A 22,429-nucleotide genomic window follows, 5' to 3' on the forward strand; every position below is an offset into this window, starting at 1 on the left:
AGCCTTTAATTTTCCAAGATCACCAGAGAAGACTTTGGATTGTTATTCAAAAGCTTCTCAACCTGAGAGGAATCACGTATGGCTAAAACCTGTTCTTTGGCCCCTGGGCACAACATCACGTCGAACAAACCTTGGTGAAACCACCCTGGTATATTCAAACCTTGGATAGCTACGTACATTTTCCCTTTGATGCGTCTGCCTTTAAATTTCATGACATCTTTGAAATATCCTTGGAGATCGAATTTATGCCCTTCGTAGAACACAGGAGAACGATCACGAGGCAACAACGGTCTTTCACCCCAATTGACAGTGAATAGCGATTTAGATATCTATGCTGATACGATGAACCAGAGTCTACGCGAAGTCGCAATTTCTCTTCCCCTACAAGTATGTTAGCATAAAGATCTACACAATCGGAAGGATCGCCAGTTCTAATTTCACTCTCCCTGACGACTAGTATCATGTCTTTCATCTCAGACAAGGGGTCTTCATTCTCAAGGTCACTAGTGTCTTTGACATACCCTACTCTGACATTTTCTTTTTTATGCCCCTGACATACCTTAGCAAAATGGCCTACTTTGCCACAAGACTGGCAGACTATGTTTTTACGGGGTAAATGCGTACTGGATCGACAACTTCCACTGTTTTGTTTTCGAATTCCTTCACTGAGACTTGAGCAGTTTCAATGCCCTTAGCAATACGAATAGACTCTTCAAGGGTAGGATTCCCTAAAGACTATAAGACAATAAGATAATGGTTCTATCTGTGCAATGGCTTATGAATTGGTCACGTACCAATTGCTCACTAAAAGTTTGATCCAAACTCTCCTGAGAGGACGCAATGAAGGAAAGATTTTCCACCTCACTGGGCTGAGAGGTCGTCTTAAACTCTTCCTCAGGGGCTGTGAATTCCGAGAGAACGTTGAGAGAATCCGCCTCGCGGGGTGGAGTTGGAGCCGTGGGCCCCGTCTCAGGTAAAGAATATCAAAAAAAGAATACCTCAACAAGGAATGGTGTCCCGCCTCTGCATGTGCTTCTCTTCCGCCCCTTTTATGAAAAGCTTCAGTCTTTTCCGCCTCCTGTTCCGCCCCTACCAGGCAGAGCCAAGTCAGGAATTCAGGAAGGAGCGGTTGTAGCTGGGAACTTACGCACTGCAGGACTCCACCTCTTCCTCCACACCACAGATTCTTTAAGCATTCCAAGTTTTCTTCCTGGTGTCGTCATGTGTCGGGTGTGGGTGGTGAAGAACTGCTTCCGACCTCTCGTCTGAATTCTGTATTAGCGGACCATGTCGTGTATCATTGTAGGTACCGCGAGTACCTTATAAATCAAGTACATCCACCTTGTACTTCCGAATGAGGGTAAGCAGCTGTACGTGGATTCTATGTTTTATCAGCTTGTCGTCCAGCTTGTCACCATGAACCATGTAATGAAGACAGGATACGTATGATGAGGTAAACAGTCTTTATTCCGTTTGTACGCTGAAAACCCACAGACAGCCCTCAGCCATGCGTGCAAGCACAGCGCTAACGCACCCAACTGTCCCCAACCAACCGTCACCTCACAAAGCTAGGCGCGAGCCCGTGAGTAGGGCGAGCAATAACATAATGGAATGTCCACGCGCAGACAGCACGCAAGGACGGCATACTGCAAATTTCTTACACAGTGAGGCCACAAGAACTAACCTGTTGAGAAATTTGTACATAATTGATCATTGAGGTGCAGTACTCCGAACTTTACATTCCCAGCCACAAAGGTATGTAGAAATTGTTTTGTATGTGTAAAGATTCTATGGAAAGGAGTGGTTTTAGTTTTTTTGCCTTTAGAATGCACCGCGAACATAACAAAATTAATTATTGATGCTTGATAAAAATATTCACAACTCATTGTTTTATGTGTCATCTAAATCATTCAGGGAGCACTTGACATGCATGTACCATATGCAGAAATACACCATTCGCAAAAGTCAGTTCTCCTGTATAGCTCCATTCAATATTGTGTTGCTAGCTAAGTTCTTCTTGGGGACTCAAAAAGGCATTTAGGACTCTAAATTAAAACAAAATCCTGACTCACGGACTCATCATTGTAAGTGGAATTTTGGGATGATAAAGTGAATTTATAACTTCGGAAATCAACCAATATGGTACATTTTCCATCGAAAGGTGGTTAGGATTAGGCAATGAAAGTGGTAGAGTTTCTATGCAGACAGCATGCAAAACTTACAAACGCTTGCCTATGTAACATTTTACATGACCAATCCTATTCTGGTCACATTTGTAAAGTTACTTCCAAAAAATGTTTGATCAGCTATAACAATGGTGGGAAAGGAAAAGTAATAACTTCAAATTTAAATGGGTTGTGTAGAAGAAGGGGTTTCTCCAAAGGCAAAGAAATTAGTAAATATGCTAAAGTACAAACTATTCATCATTAGTCAGGAGACAGTATATGTAGTGGACAAGGAGCCTGGTTAAGTATGGAAGAGGAGAAGCAACGGTTGTAGATTTCCAGGAGTACTGGACATTTAGTGAGTCTCCTAAAATGTTGACATCTACGCAACCTATTGCAGACAAACTACATACTAGATTTTGTATTTTTATTTAAAATGACTATATAAATCATGTCCTATATTCCCAGCATGCAACGCAACGTATATAGCACACACTTTTCTTATCTAATACTTGTCTTAATCACAGTATGATGAGGAAAACAGCCTGTACATAGTTTGAATTTAACTTGTACCTCAGGATTAAACAATGTTTTCATGCCTACAAACACTGATTGAACAAGTTAAATCTTTATTTTATTTTTTATCCTGCTCCACTAACTTACTAAAGATCAGTGCACTGATTTCAGAAGGATCGAAAACATTGATAGAAGAAGGACTTAAGAAGGGTTTCCTTGACCCACTTCCTGGATCAGAGAAGCATCAGCCAAGGGATCCTGCGGGTCAGGTTGGGAGCTGCAGGCTAACAGAACTGTGCGAAATGGCAAAACAACTAACTTCAGAGAACGAATGTCATGGACGCCTCATACTAGCGCCAAATGAGGAAGCACCCTCGAAGGCAGAGCTGGACCTGCTTTCACACATGATGGAAAATAGTACGGACTGCGCCAGGATCATACGACTGATGGGACAGAAATATCTGCTGCCACCAAAATGCAGTTTCCTATTATCTGATATTTCCTGCATGCAGCCGCTTCTAAATTGTAAGTATTATTGTGGCAATGTACAGAAATTTGTCCAAACATCATAAAGTTGTGATCAATGTTGGATGCTCATAAGGTGTATATGTGTTTTGGTATTTCGGAAGCACAAACCTAGATGGCTAGCGTAAGACCTGGTTAAAGGGGTGAGAAGTCAGCCTATCTGTGGTAGTGTTCCGTGAAGTTTTCAGTTAGTTCCTGAATTAAAAGAATAGCTGATCCTTAAGGCACAGAATGAGAAGGCTTGTTTCCTCCTTCTTGTAGAGGTTAGTCTCTAATCTATTGATTTCCTCGTGTGGCATTGACCATTGTTGGGTATGTAAACAGGTATAGAGCCCCTTGTAAGTGAAACAGCTGATGTTGAAGATGATCCATGCTTGCAGGAGGAGTCAGTGTAGATCTTTTAATGCAAAGGTTATGGCGTCAGTTTTCTTCAGCCCTTTGAGACATTCTTCTACATGAAGAATGCCTTTCAGAGAAGAAGAGTGGTCTCCTTGATGCTGTTGAGCGCGACATTGGATCCATCTAGGTGGGAGAGGACCACAGGGCCCAAAGAGTTATTCTGATTTCTTCTCCTGGGAAATAATGTTTCACTGTTTTCAGGAGAGCTGGAACCAGGTTGTTTTGGGATCTTGGAAATGTGTTCTTTGAGTGATAGGTTTGAGTTGATGGTGCATCCGAAGGATTAGGCCTGTTTTGTCAGTTGGGGCATGAAGCCATTAGATTTAAGTTGGAGAGCAATGACAGAATCGGAAAATGTTTGCCATTGTTGGCATTCAGTCTCCATGGGGTTTAGCATCACACAATGGCGGCAGTTGAACTTTGAAAGTAGTGAGACTTAAATGCTTCCTCAAATTTTCCAGAGTGAGCCTGGCTTTCCATAAAAAGGTTTGGGTGTGAGAGGGTGTCTCCACGAGAAATGTTTGAAAAAAACCAGGGTCAAATGGTGCAATTTATAACACAATTTTCCATGAATTGACAAAAATCCAGAATTCTTGAAGGGGCACTAAGGAAATATTCCAAAGTATTACCCGCCTCAGGCTTATTGAGTTTCTCCCTCTCAAGAAAACCGTTGGTAAAATGCTGAAGTACATTTATGTCCAAATAGAGAAGAACAATCGAAATAACAATAGAATTTGCCAACCTGATCACAAACCTATGGAATGCCAAAATTTTACCGTCTCTTCCTATATTGAAAGCGGTCACTTTTTGATCAAGGATTTGGGGCCCAACCCCCTCCTAAATGCACTACACTCAAAGGGGAAATTTTGTGAATCCATAACAATTATTAAATGTTTTGGATATTTGACTACTGGCATATATATCGTTAGCTGTATTTTCGCATTTGGAGCAAAGGATTTTAGTTGAACTCTGCACACCTTCCATTATATTAAAAGGCATGTGAAATGTAACTTTGATGCTCCCGTAAGTAGTCAAGGCTATTTATTATTGCCAATTTTAAATCCAAAAAGATCCTCAAGTAGAGAAAAGTATCACTGATTTTCATATACAAATATGCCTTCCTATTGGCCCTACTGTTCGCTACAAATGTGAACTAATGTATTGTCATATTCTACTAATTTGAAATACGGGCACTGAAATTAGGAATCTGTTTTAGCAAATAACTCACCTAGGCTAAATTTGTGGGATATGGCATAGATAAAAAGAAATTATTATTCGCAAGCATTGGCAAAGGCAATAGGTCTCGTCATTAGAAGGGAAGTGTTGACCTGTTGGATTTACCAGTCTTCATAGCATTGGTGTTCATCAAAAAATGTTTTTAATTAGTTTACAGTTCCAACATGGCCATTAGCCAGTAGTACATTACGGAAGACTTACATTCAAGCCCTACGATGCCACACCAATGATATATTGTGTTCTATTTCAATGCCATTCAAATGTCATTACATCTAATTGGGTCTGCCACTGTCCCACCAGCCTTTCATAGGCATAGCCCTGCGGAGTACTTTGCCAGGCCCTCTATGTTCTTCTGTGAACCCCTATAAACATAAGGCCATTGGAATGTACTATAACAAGGCTGCTGTTTGTTCTTGTACACAGTGCCAGAAGGAACACAATGTGTCTCACGGCACTGCACAAGACTGCAACTAGCCAAACTAACAATGGCTTTGGTCAGCGAATGAGAGGGTGTCATGGCATGTGTATACAGAGGCGTAGCTAGAGCTTGTGGCGCCCGGGGCTATCCCTCAGATTGCTGCCCCTGGGGGGGGGGGGGGCTGGGAAAAAGGACGGCGAGCACTTGAAAGAGGTCAGAGAGACACGTAGTATCGCCACTAATAGTTACCTCGATCATGCAAGTTACATGCACATACATGACACGGTCCAAGGCTACATAGTTGAATACACTGGTGACCGGCAGTACAAAGGAGAAAACACAGACTGCATGATCTATCTGGGGACTCAGAAAAAACGCATGTGACATCTATCAGAGAGCTGCGTGAACGAATACCTGGTAATCCCCTCAGCACAATACAAACATGCACATATATGACACTGTTTGGGGATCCATCATCTACAGCTGACATTAAATGACCAAATATCATGGTCCCCCCAATTAACTGGCTTCATTTTAGCTTCTGGATCTATTAGTTAATAGAAAGCTTTTCAATTGCATGAAAGAAAACGAGTAAACTCAATATATCTATCTTTCTATCTATCTAACTATCGATCTATCTATGGGCAGTAAGTGTAATCTATTATTTGTCAGCAATGTTCTGGATGGGAGGGGAAGTGATTTACAAGAAGCAAAGCCTCAAACGTGTCATGAGGACTATTCCCTAACTCAGAATTGGTAGTACATAACACGTTACCCTTCGCATACTTTATGTATGACTTGTTTAGTAGTTATAAACAAATACATTTATATATAATAAACATTTAAGAGGAGATAGTGGATTAAATCTGTACAGTGAGATGCAGGCACACTGAATACAAATAACACAATCCTGACAGGAATAAACAGGTGAACTGAAAAAGAACACACAGACTCACCTGAGGCCTGGGCGGACTGCTGCTTCAGAGGCAGGCACGAGCAGGCAGCCGAAGACAGGGCAAGGCTGGCTAGTCAGGCAGCAGGGGCTAGTAATAATTATGGCCGGGCGGGGGTTCCGCACAGTGACGCTTTCTTTCTCAGACAGTAGTCACTCTTGGTGGGATGCCTCGCCTCACCTCACTCGTCCCGTCGCGGCACGCTCACGCGCACTTTTAATTGCGCTGCTGCGCAATGTAGTCTGGTCGACACATACCCCGCCCTGAAGTCACGCACTTGCGGAGACATCTGCGCGTGCAGCACACGCACCATATTTAATAAAGAGGCTGCCTCAAGAGAGGCCGCCGGGGGTCCGCCGGACATGCACTCCATTTAATTAATTAAAACGTCAGGGCGGGCATGCAATGATCACTATTCAGTTAATTAGAGGCTTGCTTGCTCTGCCTTTATAATTTATTTGGGGACACTGACACTACTGTAATGACTGACAGTAGTGTCAGTGTGTGTCCCCAAATAAATTATAAAGGCCGTCGCAACGGGCCACTAGTGCCACGCGACCGCCACCCCTAAATGGTGCCGCCTGGGGCGGTCCTCCCCCACCGCCCTCCCCCTAGCTACGCCGCTGTGTGTATAGGAGACTGGGATATGATCAAAGATTAAGAGACAGATCGTCCAGGCACAAAGTTCATTCCTCCCCCACTTGCCTTTGTGCTCTGACATATACACACTATACTGAGGATAAACTCAGGAAGACTTTGTCCTAGTAGCGGTGTTCAGTGGCTGCATGCTTTTAGGTTTATGAAACGTCCACTGCAATCCTATTTTAAACCTGAGGTGTGTAATATGCTCACACTCCCCTTTTTAGGACAAGATGCGTCATTTGCTTACACTACCCCTTTCATGATCATATGTATGATGTGCTCAGTTAAATGTGATGCTTAGTCTTGCAGATTGATATTTACTAGGTAATTGCACTGCATATTTCAAACAGATGTAGGTATGCTCACATTGCATATTGCAGAACATGTGCACACACAAAGCTCCAAAATGTGCAGTGGGAGTACACCATATATACCTTGAACTGTGCAATATGATAAAATGACATATACTGCTGATATATTCGAGCTGTAGACATATTAGTCTACAGCATACAGGGATGAAACCTCCCTCATAGCTCTCATACCTTCTAAACCATGCAGTGTAGGGGCATCACCCATATCCAAAAGCACTGGCTGATGAAACAGATGTTTGCTCAAGTTGGACATGCGGAGTCATGTGTTTTGATGTTCTCTTTGCAATGATGCACACAATGCAGGAAATGAGGTGAATCCAGCAAATTACGGATCCAGTGTCTAATATTTAGGTGGATCCGGGCTTCCCTCCGTGAAACACGCTGACCTTTTCTCTGTGAAATTTGCTGGTCCCGGGTCAAATTCAGCAGCACCCACCTTCTTTGCTTTGGCTGAATAACAAGAGGTGAAAAGAGGTTCTTATTTTCAGTTCCAGCTTGGCCCAACAAAAGGGTTCCCTTAAAGGACCATAAGCCCCCCTTTCCTTGGAGTCTCATCCTAGCTGCGAGCTGTCTGCAGCCTAGCACTTCGATACCAATGCGATGGAGGGAATGAAAACCACTCATCTGGGTCTCAGTTCACAAATGCTTGGAATGACAACTATGATTCTATGTCAGGACGGAGGCGAGGATTATGCAGTCCTTTCTTCTCTTTATTCAAATAGCAGGTTCAAAGCCAAACAATACAGAAAACTTTTCAACTACAACTCCCATGAGCACATGGGACACAGTGTCCATAGTAACCATTGTCCAATGCCGAGGGCGTCCGCCGTATATATGCTTATGACGTCCCTTCCGCTTCCTCTTTCTTCTCTTCTCGTCAGATAAGTCACGCTTTATTTACTTCCCCGACGAACTGTTTTGTGACGAACTGTTTTTGCCTTTGATGATCTTTGATACGATAATTGTGCCTGTGCATGCCCGCTATCTCTAGCGTTCTGATACCCGCGCGTCAGTTTTCTGCTCGCGGCTTCTCACTGTCCAGTTCTGGACGCGCTTCAGGCTCTGCCTGCGCCGTCATTACCCCGCTGTAATCGCGGACCGCGTTAGCGCACTCCCGCGCTTACCGGCTCTGTGGGGTGCCCGACACGGGGAGGGGCGGTTTTTGGACTGTTTCCTCCATGGTGTGACGGCGCGTTGAGGTGAGCTCTTTGAAGCCTCACCAACTCTCGCCTGACACCGGTATCGGTGCATCCCCATTCACGCGCATTGGGCGCAGCGCCACCTGGTGGCGAGTTTTGGTTACCGCACCCAACTTGTGACAGCTAAAACTGTCTGAGTGCTGGCGAGGGGGCGACCTGAGGTACATAGGAAAGGTGTATATTAGTGCTCTCACCCTCATTTTAAATATGTCATGTGAACATCCTAACACCTCAATTCAGGAGGCGGAACAACAATGGCCTCCCCAACCCTTGCCGCCTGCTGTGGGTCTCGCGCTCTCGCAGGCCCTGGACACGGCGCTGGCCCCCCTGAGGGATAAAGTGGACGCTCTCGCCCAGAGTATCCCCGGGGTGTTCGGTACCCCAGTGCAAGCAGGACTCTGATCCGGCAGCGTGCAGGGTGGTGGTAAGAGGACCGCGAAACGTCACGTGGGGCACCTGGAAGAGTTCGATGGCCTGAGGGACTCCTTCCGTAAGAGTGCGCGGACGCTTAAACCTGTACCCTGCCGGGAGGGATTTCACCCCGGAGAAGATGGCGACGAGGTCGCTCTTGAATCAGACCAGGATGATGGTTTCCCCTTTGAGGGGGTGGGTGTGTCCGAGGACGACGTTTCCTCGGGCGGGGATGTTGATGCAGGTCGGCCTTGGAGCCCGGCGTCACATTCCTCGGAGTCCCAGGATGGGGACGGAAAGACCTCAGACATGTTTGATCCTACTAGAATTTATCACCCTAGGTCAGTGGTTCCCAAACTTATGACTCCTGAGGACCCCCATTGAGCCACCACTGGAAGCCGGGGACCCCCAAGCAATTTGTATGAGTTAAATTTCAAATATTAAAATAGTAATACAAAAAATACACATGTGGGCACACAAAACAAATACTCAAGGTACTAACGATTTTGGGTCCAGATGTACGACCATTTCATTTAGCGCCTCGCAATTGACAACACATTGCAAGTGGCAAATTGCGAGTTGCTAAATGAAATGTACAACAGTGTGTTTAACACTGTTTGGGATTCCCAATGGGGTCGCAAATTGCGAGGTTCCTTAATATTAATGAGCCTCTCACAATTTGCGAGCCCGTTGGGGATGCCTGCCCTCCTAGGTGTGGTGGCCTGCTGTGCTGTGCTGGCCACCATGTCTGGGACTGCTTTTAAATAATGCAGTTTAAAAAAAAAAATGCAACCTGCTTACCATGCATTTAAAAAAAATAAAAAGAAAATGAAACGTTTTAGTTTCATTTTCTAAGGGTAGACAGAGGTCCCTGGGACCACTGCCTGCCCTTAAAAAATAATTTTGCATGCATTTGCAAAGGGGAAGGGGTCCCCTAGGGACTCCTTCCCCTTTGCAAATGCATTATCATCTACTTGAAGTAGGTGGTAATTACGAGTGTTTTGCGACTACAAAACATTTGTACATGGTTTTGAGACTCACTATTTGGAAGGGAATGCCCCTTCCAAATAGCAAGTTGCAAAACCTATTTAGCGAGTCGCAAACAAATTTCGACTCGCGAAATAGGCAATGTACATGCATGCGCAAACGGGTTCGCGAACCTGTTTGCGCATTTGAAAACTTATCTGGCCCTTGGTATTTTATATTGAAGTAATAGCCCCTCTGTCACATGTATTTCATTTATTTTATAGCACCTCTCATACAATTGTAGGATGTCAGAGCACTTTACATCACACACATATAGACATTGAATCATACATGTAAATCAGTGTGTATATAAAATGTTCAAAGAGATCTTTGTCTGGAAAAGCACAAACTCAGGATTCAGAACATAACAGTGGCTAGCGCTGACTTTAACATTAAAAATGTATTTCTACCCAAATAAATCTTTTTTGCAGCATCAGGATAATGAATAACTAGGAAAAAACATAAGTTACTAACTGGTACCATGCAGTTTTTAAGCAGCTCTTTGATGACAGTTTATAGGTCCCTCTGCTACATTACGATTGTCACTTATGAAGTGCACAGTAACAAAAGAATCTCTGTGACAAAAGCATTAACTACGAACCTATGCACATAAAATACTGCTTTTTAAAATTCATGTTACACGTTCTTTGCAATAGCACATTAACCCTCTGTGCTATATTAGTCAGAGCTGCCACTGAACAAAACTCTCCTCACGCTCCAGCAGGTACATTAATCACTGGCATTTATTTATTCATTTATAATCTTGACACTTTTATTGTTGCTGTAAAGCTGCTAATTATACAAGAAACCTTTCTATGCTTTTAAACCTGCTGCCTGCGGACCCCCTGGGAATGTGTCACGGACCCCTGGGGGTCCGCGGACCCCAGTTTGGGAAACACTGCCCTAGGTCGTCGGAGTGGCTTCCGGACCCTAAGGTGGCGGCTTATGTGGCGAGTAACGTCCGCCAGCCTCTGGAGAAGGAGGTTAGGACCCGCATGCAGGGAGAATGCCCCCGGCCGAAATTGGAGGGCAGGGTGGCTGTCACTCCAGATATTGATGATAAGCTCTGCGCGTTCTTCGCCAAGTTCATGAAAGACCCTAAGAAGGGCATAGACCGCTCATGGCGCAACTGTCAGGATAAGCTCCTGGATGCCGTGGGCCCCGTGACCCAGATCATCCAGTTGGCCGAGAGGGCTAAGGAGTCGGGGTCCGCGTTATCCACGGACGTCGTGGCAGGTTGGGCCCAGCAAGCCTTATGTTTCTTGGGCAACGCGAACTGTGCGTTGGCGGCCGAGCGTAGGAGATTGCTTCTCATTAAAATTGACCCTAAACTGGGCGATCTTGCAACTTCGGAGGCGGGGCCTATTGCACAGGGCAAATTGTTCGGCGAACCGTTCATCAAGGAACTGAACAAGTTCGTTACCATCTTTTCCGCACTGGATAAGGCGCAAACTTCGATAAAGAAGATCTTCCCTGGACGGGTTTTTGCTGGGGCCGGAAGAGGGCGGGTCGCTCCTCCGGCCGCCCTTACCAACAGGGCCCTAACAACAAAAACCAGCAGCGCCGCAACAACGGCTGGAACGACGGCCGCCAGGGCTCTTTCTACCCCAGTAGAGGAAAAGCGCGCGGCAAAGGCTACCGAGGTGGAGCCAACGCACCCGGAGGTCCAGCCGGTGAGTGTTACACTTTTTTCCCCATCCGTTCTGGGGGGAGGTTACGGGATCATCCCCACAACTGGTGCAAGATCACGGCAGACCCTTGTGTTCTCCAAACGGTCCGGGGTTATAAAAAATAGTTCTACGGGACTCCCCGTCAGAGGATACGCCCCCGTCCGCTCTTTTTTTCCGCGGAGGACACGTTTCTGATTGGCAACGAGGTGACGGAGCTCCTCAGGAAAGGAGCGATCTGCAGGTCAGTTTTGCACCCTACAGGTTTCTTGAGCAACATCTTTCTAGTCCAAAAGAAGGACGAAGGTTTCCGCCCGGTCATAAACTTGCGAGAGTTCAACGAGTGGTTGGTTTACCGCCACTTCAAGATGGAAGGGATCCATCTCCTACGCGACATCCTCCTCCTGGAGGATTGGATGGTCCATCTGGACTTGAAGGACGCTTACCTCTCGGTTCCCATTTTTCCGCCTCATCGGCGGTTCCTGCAATTTTTATGGGACGGGATGGTCTTCGAGTTCCAAGCCCTCCCATTCGGCCTCTCATCGGCTCCTTGGTGCTTTACAAAGCTACTTCGGCCGGTAGTGGAGACTCTACGCGAGAGGGGCATACTGCTGATTATTTATCTCGCCGATATACTGATTATGGAACAATCGGCGGACCGCCTCCAACGCAACGTGAACATGACTATTGCTCTGCTCCAGGATCTGAGGTTTGTGATAAAATCACGGAAATCCGAGCTCCGACCATCCAGACAGATCACTTTTCTGGGTTTCCTAATCAATTCGGAGACGGCCTCCCTGAGCCTGCCCCTGCAGAAAGTGAGCAAGATTCGCAAGGAGCTTTCTCAGGTCCTTCGGAAGGACATAATCTTCCTCAGGCAGTTGGCTCGAATCGTGGGTCTCCTCTCGTCCTCGATTCAGGCGATATTCCCTGGTCCCTTGCACTACAGGGCCCTCCAACGGCTGAAAGCGCAGCATCTCAGGAAGGGGCTCACGTATTCCGAGCTCATCTCTCTGACGGAGGAGACCAGAACGGAACTGCGTTGGTGGATAGAGCACATGAGTGCGTGGAACGGGAGAGCGATCTTCGGCTCCGATCCGGATCTGGTCATACAATCTGATGCCAGCAGGTCGGGCTCGGGAGCCCGATGCGGCAACATTACGATGGGGGGCCGCTGGTCGGAGGAGGAGCTACATCTTCACATCAACTGCCTGGAACTCCTGGCAGGCTCTTTTGCGGTGCGATCCCAAACCCAGGACCGAGTGTCGTGTTGCATCCTGTTACGCATGGACAATGTGTCAGCGGTGCAATACATCAATCGCCTGGGCGGCCCGCGGTCTCGGGCATTGGCAGAGCTGGCGAAGGACTTCTGGCCTTACTGCCTGGAGAGGCAGATCTCTGTGTGAGCGGAATATCTTCCGGGTCTTCAGAATTCAATTGCAGACTGGCATTCCAGGAACTTCCACGACTTCAACGATTGGCGACTGGAGCGGTCAGTCTTCTGGGCTTTGATGGCCAAGTGGGGCCCGTGCACGGTGGATTTGTTCGCATCCCAGCTCAATCATCAGCTTCCGAAGTTTGTGAGCTGGAGACCAGACTGGGAGGCGTCGGCGGTGGATGCGTTCCTGCAAGATTGGTCGCAGGAGCTGCCATACGCGTTCCCTCCTTTCCTGATGATTCCTCCGGTAGCGGTGCAAGTTCGCCGACAGCAGGCGTCCATGATCCTGGTGACACCCTTTTGGCGGGTCCAGGCGTGGTTCCCTTCCCTATTGGAACTGTCGTTGGACCGTCCGATTCGACTGCCCTTGTTCCCTTCCCTGCTCTCGGGGTCTCCTGGGGGAACCCCATCTGTTAGTTCTGCAGGAGACATTACACCTCATGGCATGGAGGATTTCAGGGGACGTTGGCAAGACGGCCGCCTTTCGGCGGACGCTGCTGACCTCATCCAACGAGCCTGGGCTCCAGGTACTGTCAAGAGGTATCGCTCGGCTTGGGGACGGTGGCGTCGTTGGTGTCTGGGAAGACACGCCGATGCCGTGGGGGCAGATGTTAGTCACATCTTGAATTTTTTTGCAGAATTGGCACAGTCAGGGTTGGCATATCGTTCTATCAATTCATTCAGATCCGTCATTTCGGCGGGGCATGCCCATATCGATGGTAAACCAGCAGGGGAACATCCTTGGGTTTGCAATATGATGAAGGGCGCTCGACTTTCTAAGCCCCCGGAACCCAGGTATAATTGCCTTTGGGACGTCAACATCGTACTGCGCTTTCTCAGCTCTTGGCGGGACAACCAGTATCTCTCCAGGAAGGAATTGTTGGCAAAATTGGCGATCCTGCTTTGTCTGGTTTCTTGTAAACGTGTCTCGGATGTGAGGGCGTTGGACGTCACGGCTCGGATGTTCACTCCGGATGGAGTGACTTTCACGGTCACGAGGAGGACTAAGACTAAAATCAGGTTGGTATCTTATCTGGTATTTACAGAACAACCCAAGCTTTGTGTGGTACGATTCCTTAAGGCTTATGAGGAAATGACGGAGAACGTCAGCTCCATATCGCCCTGCAGAAGCCTTTTAAGGCGGTCTCATCTCCATCCATAGCTAGGTGGGTCCGTTGGCTCATGACCGAGGCGGGGTGGATGTGACTAAATTTGGGGCTCATTCCACAAGAGGAGTTATGGCCTCGAAAGCCGTACAGGTAGGTGGCCGGTTGGAGGATATTATGAATGCAGCGGATTGGTCCTCCGAATCCACGTTCAAGAAGTTTTATTTCAAACCCATCTATTGCGCAGCAACGTTGGTGGTGGATAAGCTTTGAAACTGCATAATCCTCGCCTCCATCCTGACATAGAATGAAAAATTTCCTAACTAACGAAACGGAAAGTTTCAATTCTACTAAGGGTAGGAGGCGAGGATTATCCCTCCCCGAGACTGTGGCGTCTCGTCCCACCCGGGAATCTTCGTATGGTCAGTAAGCAATTTCTTACACTATGGGTTTGATGAGGGTTTGTTTACTGATATGTCTAGATTTGACTGGTTCATTCTGGATATGCATATTATGTTCTGCGTTTTCCTTGGCTTTGTGTGAGAGAAAAGAGTTCCTTCTGTTCTTAGAGGACTTAAAATTGCCTCCTTATGCTTCCTTCCATGGAAGGGGAACAGGATAACGTTTTTTCTTGTATTGTTTAGGACAAGATCAGACGATGGACTGAGTGGGTTAACGGAGAAATTTCCTCACAGAGAAGAAGAGGAAGCGGAAGGGACGTCATAAGCATATATACGTGGGACGCCCTCTGCATTGGACAATGGTTACTATGGACACTGTGCCCCATGTGCTCATGGGAGTTGTAGTTGAAAAGTTTTTTGTATTGTTTGGCTATTTGAATAAAGAGAAGAAAGGACTGCATAATCCTCGCCTCCTAGTCCTGAATAGAATTGAAACTTTCCGTTACGTTAGCTAGGAAATTTTTCATTTACATGAATAGTCATTTCCCCTCACTTACTGATTTATTTTTTTATTTAATTTCTTTTGTAGCACTACTCATACCAATGTAAGGTGACAGTGCTTTCCATCAAACAAATGCATACATGATCACACTTTATTGATGATTAATTAAAACCATTACAATATAAAACCAGCAGAAACATGATTCAAAATTATTGTGCAAATTAGTTAACATTTCTAACAATAAAAGCCAACATTTATATAAAACGTGCAAGTGCTTTGTGCATGTCAGTTTGTATAAACCAAATTGAAATTGTCTAGGCTTGTATCTTTTGCCAATTTGGCATTAAAACCTTCGTAATTAGATTCCTAATGATTTTATAAAAGTGTAAAACTGCTTATGCATGTGAAGATGATGCTAACTATGCCAGTTGTGTGGAGATCACCTTGGTTACCACCACTACTAGGTTTTGAGTTTTAGCCAGTCTTGGGCATTTGGCCTATGAAGGGATGATTTCTTGTGGCTCTTTATGCAGCAGGTCACTGAACAATTGTTGCACCAGGCACAGATATTTAGTCCCCTGGCATGCTAGGACAAAGGAATCTTCACCGAGCCAACACATTACGGCTTGCCTGCAAGTGCACAATTACTGTTGTAAGAAGGCTGATTTAAGTGGCTTTCTTCTATGTTCTCAGAGCGCTGGGCATGCACATACTATGTGGATTACAAACTTATTTCCAGCTTCTTAATTATTGCCAGTTTTGGTTGCTGCTACTGTTTCCTTTCTTTGATACCGCAGCCCGGGGACACACTGGCCTCAGTGTAACCAGTCGCTTTACAAATGTAACTATTATTATTATTATTATTACTGACTCCTGTTTGTACTCACATAGGTGGCAAATTAGCGTAGTCAGTCGGCTCTTCCAAGACAGGATGAGATCTTTCCTTTCGAACTGACCAAAATGGAACAACATAAACTGGTGCTTTAACGTACGCAAGAAATTAGTTACTAGGTGAGCTTGAGGGTTTAAATGCTGATATGAGACGATAACAGTCCATGTCTGACGTTTGGCTGCTAACGTGTTCTTACCTTGCTGCTGTGACAGAGCTTTCGCAAAGCTGTAACTTAGCTGATTGAAAGATAAATTTTCCCTAGAGAGGGCCCAGGCTTCCTTCCTTTAAACCCAGAGCAATGAAAGACGCCCACAGGTACCCTCCTTATGATGTTTTTAGATTTTTGCTCATCTGGGGCTTTATTTCCTGCCAGCACTGGTTGTTCATGGAGACCTTTTTAGAGACAAGAAGAGTCCAACATAGCTTTACAAATGCATTCATTCTTTGCTGTTCTTGGTTCATTAGGCCAAATTCCATCCGAACCTGGCCTTGGGAGACTGACCATGGCAGGCGGTAGATGGATTTATAAACATTTGTTTGAAGAAGATGTAATAGGGTTGCCTCTTTTCTTTGGGTGATTTCCAGGCCATGTGAAGCTGTCAGTAGAAGAGAAGCTGTGCTTCAATTACTGTGAGCAGATGTTGATGCGATGTGCACCTTAGCTTCTTTTGCAGCTGACCGAATGCAAAAGTTATAGTACGAGCTTTGGCCTGCATCGTAGAAAAGTGCTTCTGAAGATCAGATGTCACAGTTACAAGGTATTTGTAGGAGGTTACAACGTTTATATGACTGCACTTCGCAAACCAATTGGGAGATTTTTCTTTAGGTCAATGAGCTGGATCACCTTTGTTTTTCCTAACTTCGCCTCAAGGCCTTGCTGCTCGATATACCCAGCCAATCGATTGACCTTTGTAGGCCAACAGGAGTCTGATCTAAAACTACTAAGCCATCAACATATTGCAGGTGAACTCTTGTGTCTGTTGTCAGTCTTGGTGAAAGCTGTCCACTTGTGCCAAGGATTGATCATGATTGGCCAAATACAAGTTAAAGAGGCAGGAGCCAGAACACACCCCTGCTTGAGGCCAGTCTTAGTTTGAATCTTGGACGTGACCCTACTACCATTATCGACTTTAACCGTACACCTGTATCGCTATACAGGGGAATGATTGAGTTTAACAGTTTATCTGGAAGGCCCCATTCTGCCATTTTTGCCCAGAGGTAAATTGGTGTTATATACAGTGCCAGTGAATATGATCCAGACTGGTAGTTATTAAATATTAAGAGAGGTTGGTCTGGAGAACTACAAAGTTAGAATTTAAAATGTAATCCAGCGATTGGGATCGTCTGTACTAATAAGACTTTAATAATACCAAAAGGAACCTTTTTAGCAACCTTTGAATAACAAAAGATTGAAAAACCCCTTAAATTCAAAACGTATGCCTTGCGGTGTGTATGCAGATGCTTGAAGCAGGTTCATAGATCACTGTGCTTTATTAGAATGATTGTAACTTATAAATCGCCCTCCAAAGGCTCTCTGTGACAAAAGCAGTAACTGACGGAATTAACTACATAAAGTCTAAATCCATGATCAGCATGTCACACATTGGACTTTGCTGCAGGCACAAATACTCTGCGCTACTTTATGATGTGTCAGAATGGTGGCTGGGCAAAACCCAGCTCTCACTAGCAAGTGCATTAACTACCAGAGTTATCTTACCATTATTAAAGGCAGGAAATTGCTGTGCATACACCGATCTCTGTGCAGCAGGTGCCTTAACATATTTTAAAATGTAGCCTGTTTGTGACCAATTACGTAAGCCAGGGCAGCTACGTCGTCACATTTGTCCTTCATGTCAATTTCTTCATGACTGAGTTTTTAAAAATAAATGTATATGTTGATTGGCAAGCTCAGTTGTTTTTTTACTCCTCCCCTATTGACTTCACCATCTTTGTGCTGGAACATCTTGACCCTCAATTTACAAGATGCCTCATCCCGGAGCCATTTTTTCCATTTCCTGGCACTGGATGCACATCACCATGAAATAAGCAGTAAAAGGAGATTTTACACTGCATGGCTCTCGGTGATGTGCATAACAAACCAAGCATTGAATCGGATGAATATGTCAGCGGGGGCTGTGGTGGGTAAACTCGCCAAGGGCTTGGACACAGGCGGAAGGAGTGAGTGTAGGCAGGGAAGGCTATGGAGCAGTAGCAGCTGAAAGGGAGGCTTATCTTGACACGACACAGACCATCTCTGCATAGCTTGGGCTCAAAGCTTCCGAACGTCTACCTGGCTCTAGAAACCTCATGCCACAAGAAGAGTATTTTTTCTTGATGGAAAACTATTACTTGTTCAGGCATCTCCTTGAGCTTTTGCCTAATCAGAAGCCGGGCTAGGGCTGGTGATTAATCCTCCTTCTCTAATCCTCCTTCTCTAACCCTCCTTCTCTAACCCTCCTTCACTAACCCTCCTTCTCTAATCCTCCTTCTCTAATCCTCCTTCTCTAATCCTCTTTCTCTAATCCTCCTTCTCTAACCCTCCTTCACTAACCCTCCTTCTCTAATCCTCTTTCTCTAATCCTCCTTGTCTAATCCTCCTTCTCTAACCCTCCTTCTCTAACCCTCCTTCTCTAACCCTCCTTCTCTAATCCTCCTTCTCTAATCCTCCTTCTCTAATCCTCCTTCTCTAATCCTCTTTCTCTAATCCTCCTTCTCTAATCCTCCTTCTCTAATCTGACTCTGATAAGTAATGTGGGTGCATGATGGATTATCCCTAAAGCTTAATTATCTGACATGTTGTACTGTCTGAGGCTTGTGCAGCATGTCAGATATGTGTGGCGAATGTGTGAAGACGGACTGAAAGGCCACCAGCTGACAAGTGCAGTACCAAAGAAACCACAGTGAAGCCCCCACTTAATGGTGACTGATGTTGCACTTTCACATATAAACAAACATGTTTGTTTTATGTAAAAGATGCAAGTTGAAGTTGAGCATATATTTAGAGAGCTGGGTGATGAGTTGGAGGGCCGTATGGGCGAGATGCCACTGGCATCAGATCGTTTTTGACATCCAGTTTTGGATCATTTGAGACAGGCTTGGAGTCTCCACGGTGTTGCTTGATTAGATTTTGAAGACGAGTTGCATGTCATCAGCATGCTAGTGGATCTTGATTTTGCTCTCTGCGAGGATAGCTCCAAGGGTTCCCAATACAGTCTAAAAATAATGGGTGAAAGGATGGATTCCTAGGGGACTCGGCAGATGACGTGGAGAGCCCGAGATCTAGAAGCTCCTGTCTGAACGAGTTGCTGTTGGTTGATGAGGTAGGATGTGAACCATTGTATGATTGTGTCAGAGAAGCCCATGCAAGTTTTCCAGTTGGATCAATACAGAATGATAGTCCTTGCCAAGAGCTGCAACGAGATCGAGCAGGACCAAGAGGAAAGTGCTGGTTATGTCATTGAGGAAGAGGGCGTTGACCGCCATCTGGAGGGTGGCTATTGCAATACCGCATTGTAATTTGAACCTCGAATGATAATCTTGAAATATGTTATTCTTGCTGATGTGCTCTTGTAGCTGGGTGGTGATTGCCTTCTCAATTATTTTTTTCAGCAAATGTGAGGTAAGTTATAGGACTGAAGTTGACACGGTTGGTTGGATCTTATGCATGCTTTTTCAGCCTGAAGAGACTCTGTCCAGGATGGTGCCCTGGGTTAGCAACATAACAAACCATGTGTATTTGTAAAGCTCACATTCACCCTGAAGGGTATCTTGGCGCTGAATAACACATGTTTATAGTTACCCAACTCAATGGTACTCATTTTATCGACCTCAGAAGGAGGAAAGGCTGAGTGGACCCTCTAGGATTTGAACCTGTGACCATGAGGTCAAACACAGGCCCCTACAGTGCCCTAATTAGTCCACTAAGCCACCAGACCTGGTTAAGGAAGGCATTGCCAGTGTGGCAAAAGAGTGTGCAGGCTTCTTCTTGAAGTGACTTAATGACTGAGGAGGGTACTCCATCTTCTTTGTAGCAAGAGGCTTTGAGTGAGTTCAGAATGTTGGAAAAGTCTACATGGGAGTTATTGAAGAAGGTTTACCATTTAGGGATGTGGCAGCTGGTTATAGGTGACTATATGGATAACGATGATGAATTAGTGAGGTTAGATCGGATTTTGTTGATTTTTCTCTGTAAAGAAGCAGTTTATTGCATTGCATCTGTCAACTCATGGTGTGAAAGCAGGTTTCCGGATGGCATTGGACACTGTTTGACACCCTTAAAGAGAGCTGTGCTTCTGTTGATTTCGTTGTTGAAGGTGACTTTAGGTGTGGTGATGATGGAACGAAAATTGGGCGAACAAAGCAAAACCAAAGGGGATGATGGACTGAGTGCTGAACATTGCAAGCACTCACCCCCATAGCGACAATTGGAGCACAGTGGTTTCGGAAGAGGAAGGTCCTCCTGGCATTTTGATCTTTTTTTTTACGGCGTTTTATATAGCGTGAACTTGACCCGAAGGTATCCGGTATCAGAGCTCTTTACACAAGCACCAGTTGCGTTACATGAGGACACATTCATTTTAGTAAGGCACGGGGAGATTACCTGATTTGCCCAGAATCAACGGATGTTGCGCGTCCTTGCCGAGACTCTGACCTGGTTCCCCAGATTTGAGGTCGACCGCCCTAGCCTTTAGGCCAACTCCTCTCCTTACAATTGTGTGCTTCTTCTCTGTAAGTTCTTGGATGTACCTGGATGTGTGCCGATGGTTTAAGCCTGGAAGTGTGAGTTTTCAGAAGATATCCGTGATTCTTTAGATTGGTGTTGTAGATGTTGAGAATTATGTTGACATCCGGTGGGGGCTAGAAGTTTTTCGATAGGTTGAGTAGTTCTTCTTGGTCTTCAGTTCTTCTAGATGGATGTTGTTAAAGCAGCAGAAGGTCATGTTCTCCTTTTGTGCTGCCTTTATGTAGGAGAGTCAAAAACAAAGTGATGAATGGAATGCTTGAATTAATCTCAGGCACTGGCAATCACTTGGGGCTGCGTCCGAAAGACATAGGTTCTGTGCGCACTGTCACTGGAACCAAGTTATACCTGGCGGATTCGCCTTATTCAGGGCGAAACCGGTCTTGGGTTGCTTGTGTTCCAGATCAACGAGGACCTGGCCTCACAGTTCAGGCTTGACTGTTCCCATCGGAGAACGGTCAAGAGTGATTTGCATTACGGCTGGGTCCAAACAGAGACAGCATTGTGTGCAAAATTATAACGTACTGAGATGCGACCAGAGTAATAATCAGTGCCTGAGATTAATGCAAGCATTCCGTCCATCACTTTTTGTAAGTCTCGTGTATGGGAGTGGCATGTGTGGTGGTGAGGGGCCAGCAAGATGATCAGTTTAGGAGTCTGGGGGGCTGGCACTGGATGTTAAAGGATGCAGAGAAGGTGTGGTCCCATGTGTTAACTTTGGACTTGGTGATTTGGTGTTTTAATTGTAGGGTGTTGAGTAGTTAGGGCTTCCTTCATGGTTTTGGTACTGGAGTCGCTGGGCAAATTGAAATCTCCATGGAAGGTGGGGTGGGAATGTTGATTGGAGAGCGAGGTGATACTTTCTGATATTTTTTCTATGATGTCCTTATGGCTTGTGGGTGGTCTGTAGATGAGAGGAAATGAGGCTGCTTTGCAGGCAGTGAGAGGAAAGCGGTAGAAGAGCTCAAAAGACTGAGGTGTGGTCATGTTGGAGAAAGTACAAGGTATTGTCGACTTGTGTATGACTACGAGTCTCCCTCCAGTTTTGCAGGTGCATTCCTTATATTGTGTGCTCTACTCAAAGGGGAAAAGGATATTAGGAAATGTGCCCGGAGGAGTCTGTGGTATAGGTTTCTGTAATGAAAAGAGCATGTAGGTTGTGGTGTGCGATGATTTTGACGATGTTGGGGTGTATAACGTGTTTCAGATTGTGCATTGAGGAGCATGATTTGAAGTTGGTGTGATGTGGGAGGTTTGTGTATACAAGTGAGTGGTATGTGGATGGGGTTGTTTGTGATAGATGTGTGAGTGTGGTGAGTAGGTCTATGTCTTGATGTGATAGGGGGAATGGTGTGTGTAGGGGTAAAAATATATAATTATGGATGACTTACTGTGTCAACATGGATTCTAACCCTAGGTTATTCAGGTCTGAACAGTTTAAAACAGGAGATGTCCTTGTCTTAGCCGCCCACAGCCTGTGACGCAGAACGAAGGAAGTACTGGTGACTGGTCTTTAACGGCTGTGGAGTTTGCAGTAAAGCAATAATGTCATTTCCTATTGATCTGGATTTTGGGAGATTCGGAAATATCATCTTGTTCAGAAGGATGCCTGCTTGCCTGGTTTCTTGTTTCAAAGATTTTTGTTGGAGGGAAACCAGTGTTATTTCCTGTGCCATATGCATACAGATCAGGGGCGCAACTAGGTCTTAATTTCGGGGGGGGGGCCTAACATGGCAGATGAAGGGGCGTGGCTAATGTAAATCAATGGGGCGGAGCTAAAATGGCAGATAATCAGGATCGGTTAATGCTCAGGTCAAGCTG

The 22,429-nt window shown here is 45.5% G+C and overlaps 1 protein-coding gene across 1 annotated transcript in view; it reads left to right on the top strand.

Moving 5' to 3' along the window:
* METTL4 (methyltransferase 4, N6-adenosine) overlaps positions 1-22,429 on the top strand; it is a 245,271-nt gene that overhangs the window by 109,664 nt on the left and 113,178 nt on the right. The window contains exon 3 of the mRNA XM_086965603.1: positions 2,834-3,206. Coding sequence (XP_086821729.1) covers positions 2,834-3,206 — 373 coding nt within the window. The remainder of the gene's footprint in view (positions 1-2,833; positions 3,207-22,429) is intronic.

Source organism: Lissotriton vulgaris, chromosome 4_1 (genome assembly GCF_964263255.1).
Source record: "Lissotriton vulgaris chromosome 4_1, aLisVul1.2, whole genome shotgun sequence".
Lineage (NCBI taxonomy): Eukaryota > Metazoa > Chordata > Amphibia > Caudata > Salamandridae > Lissotriton > Lissotriton vulgaris.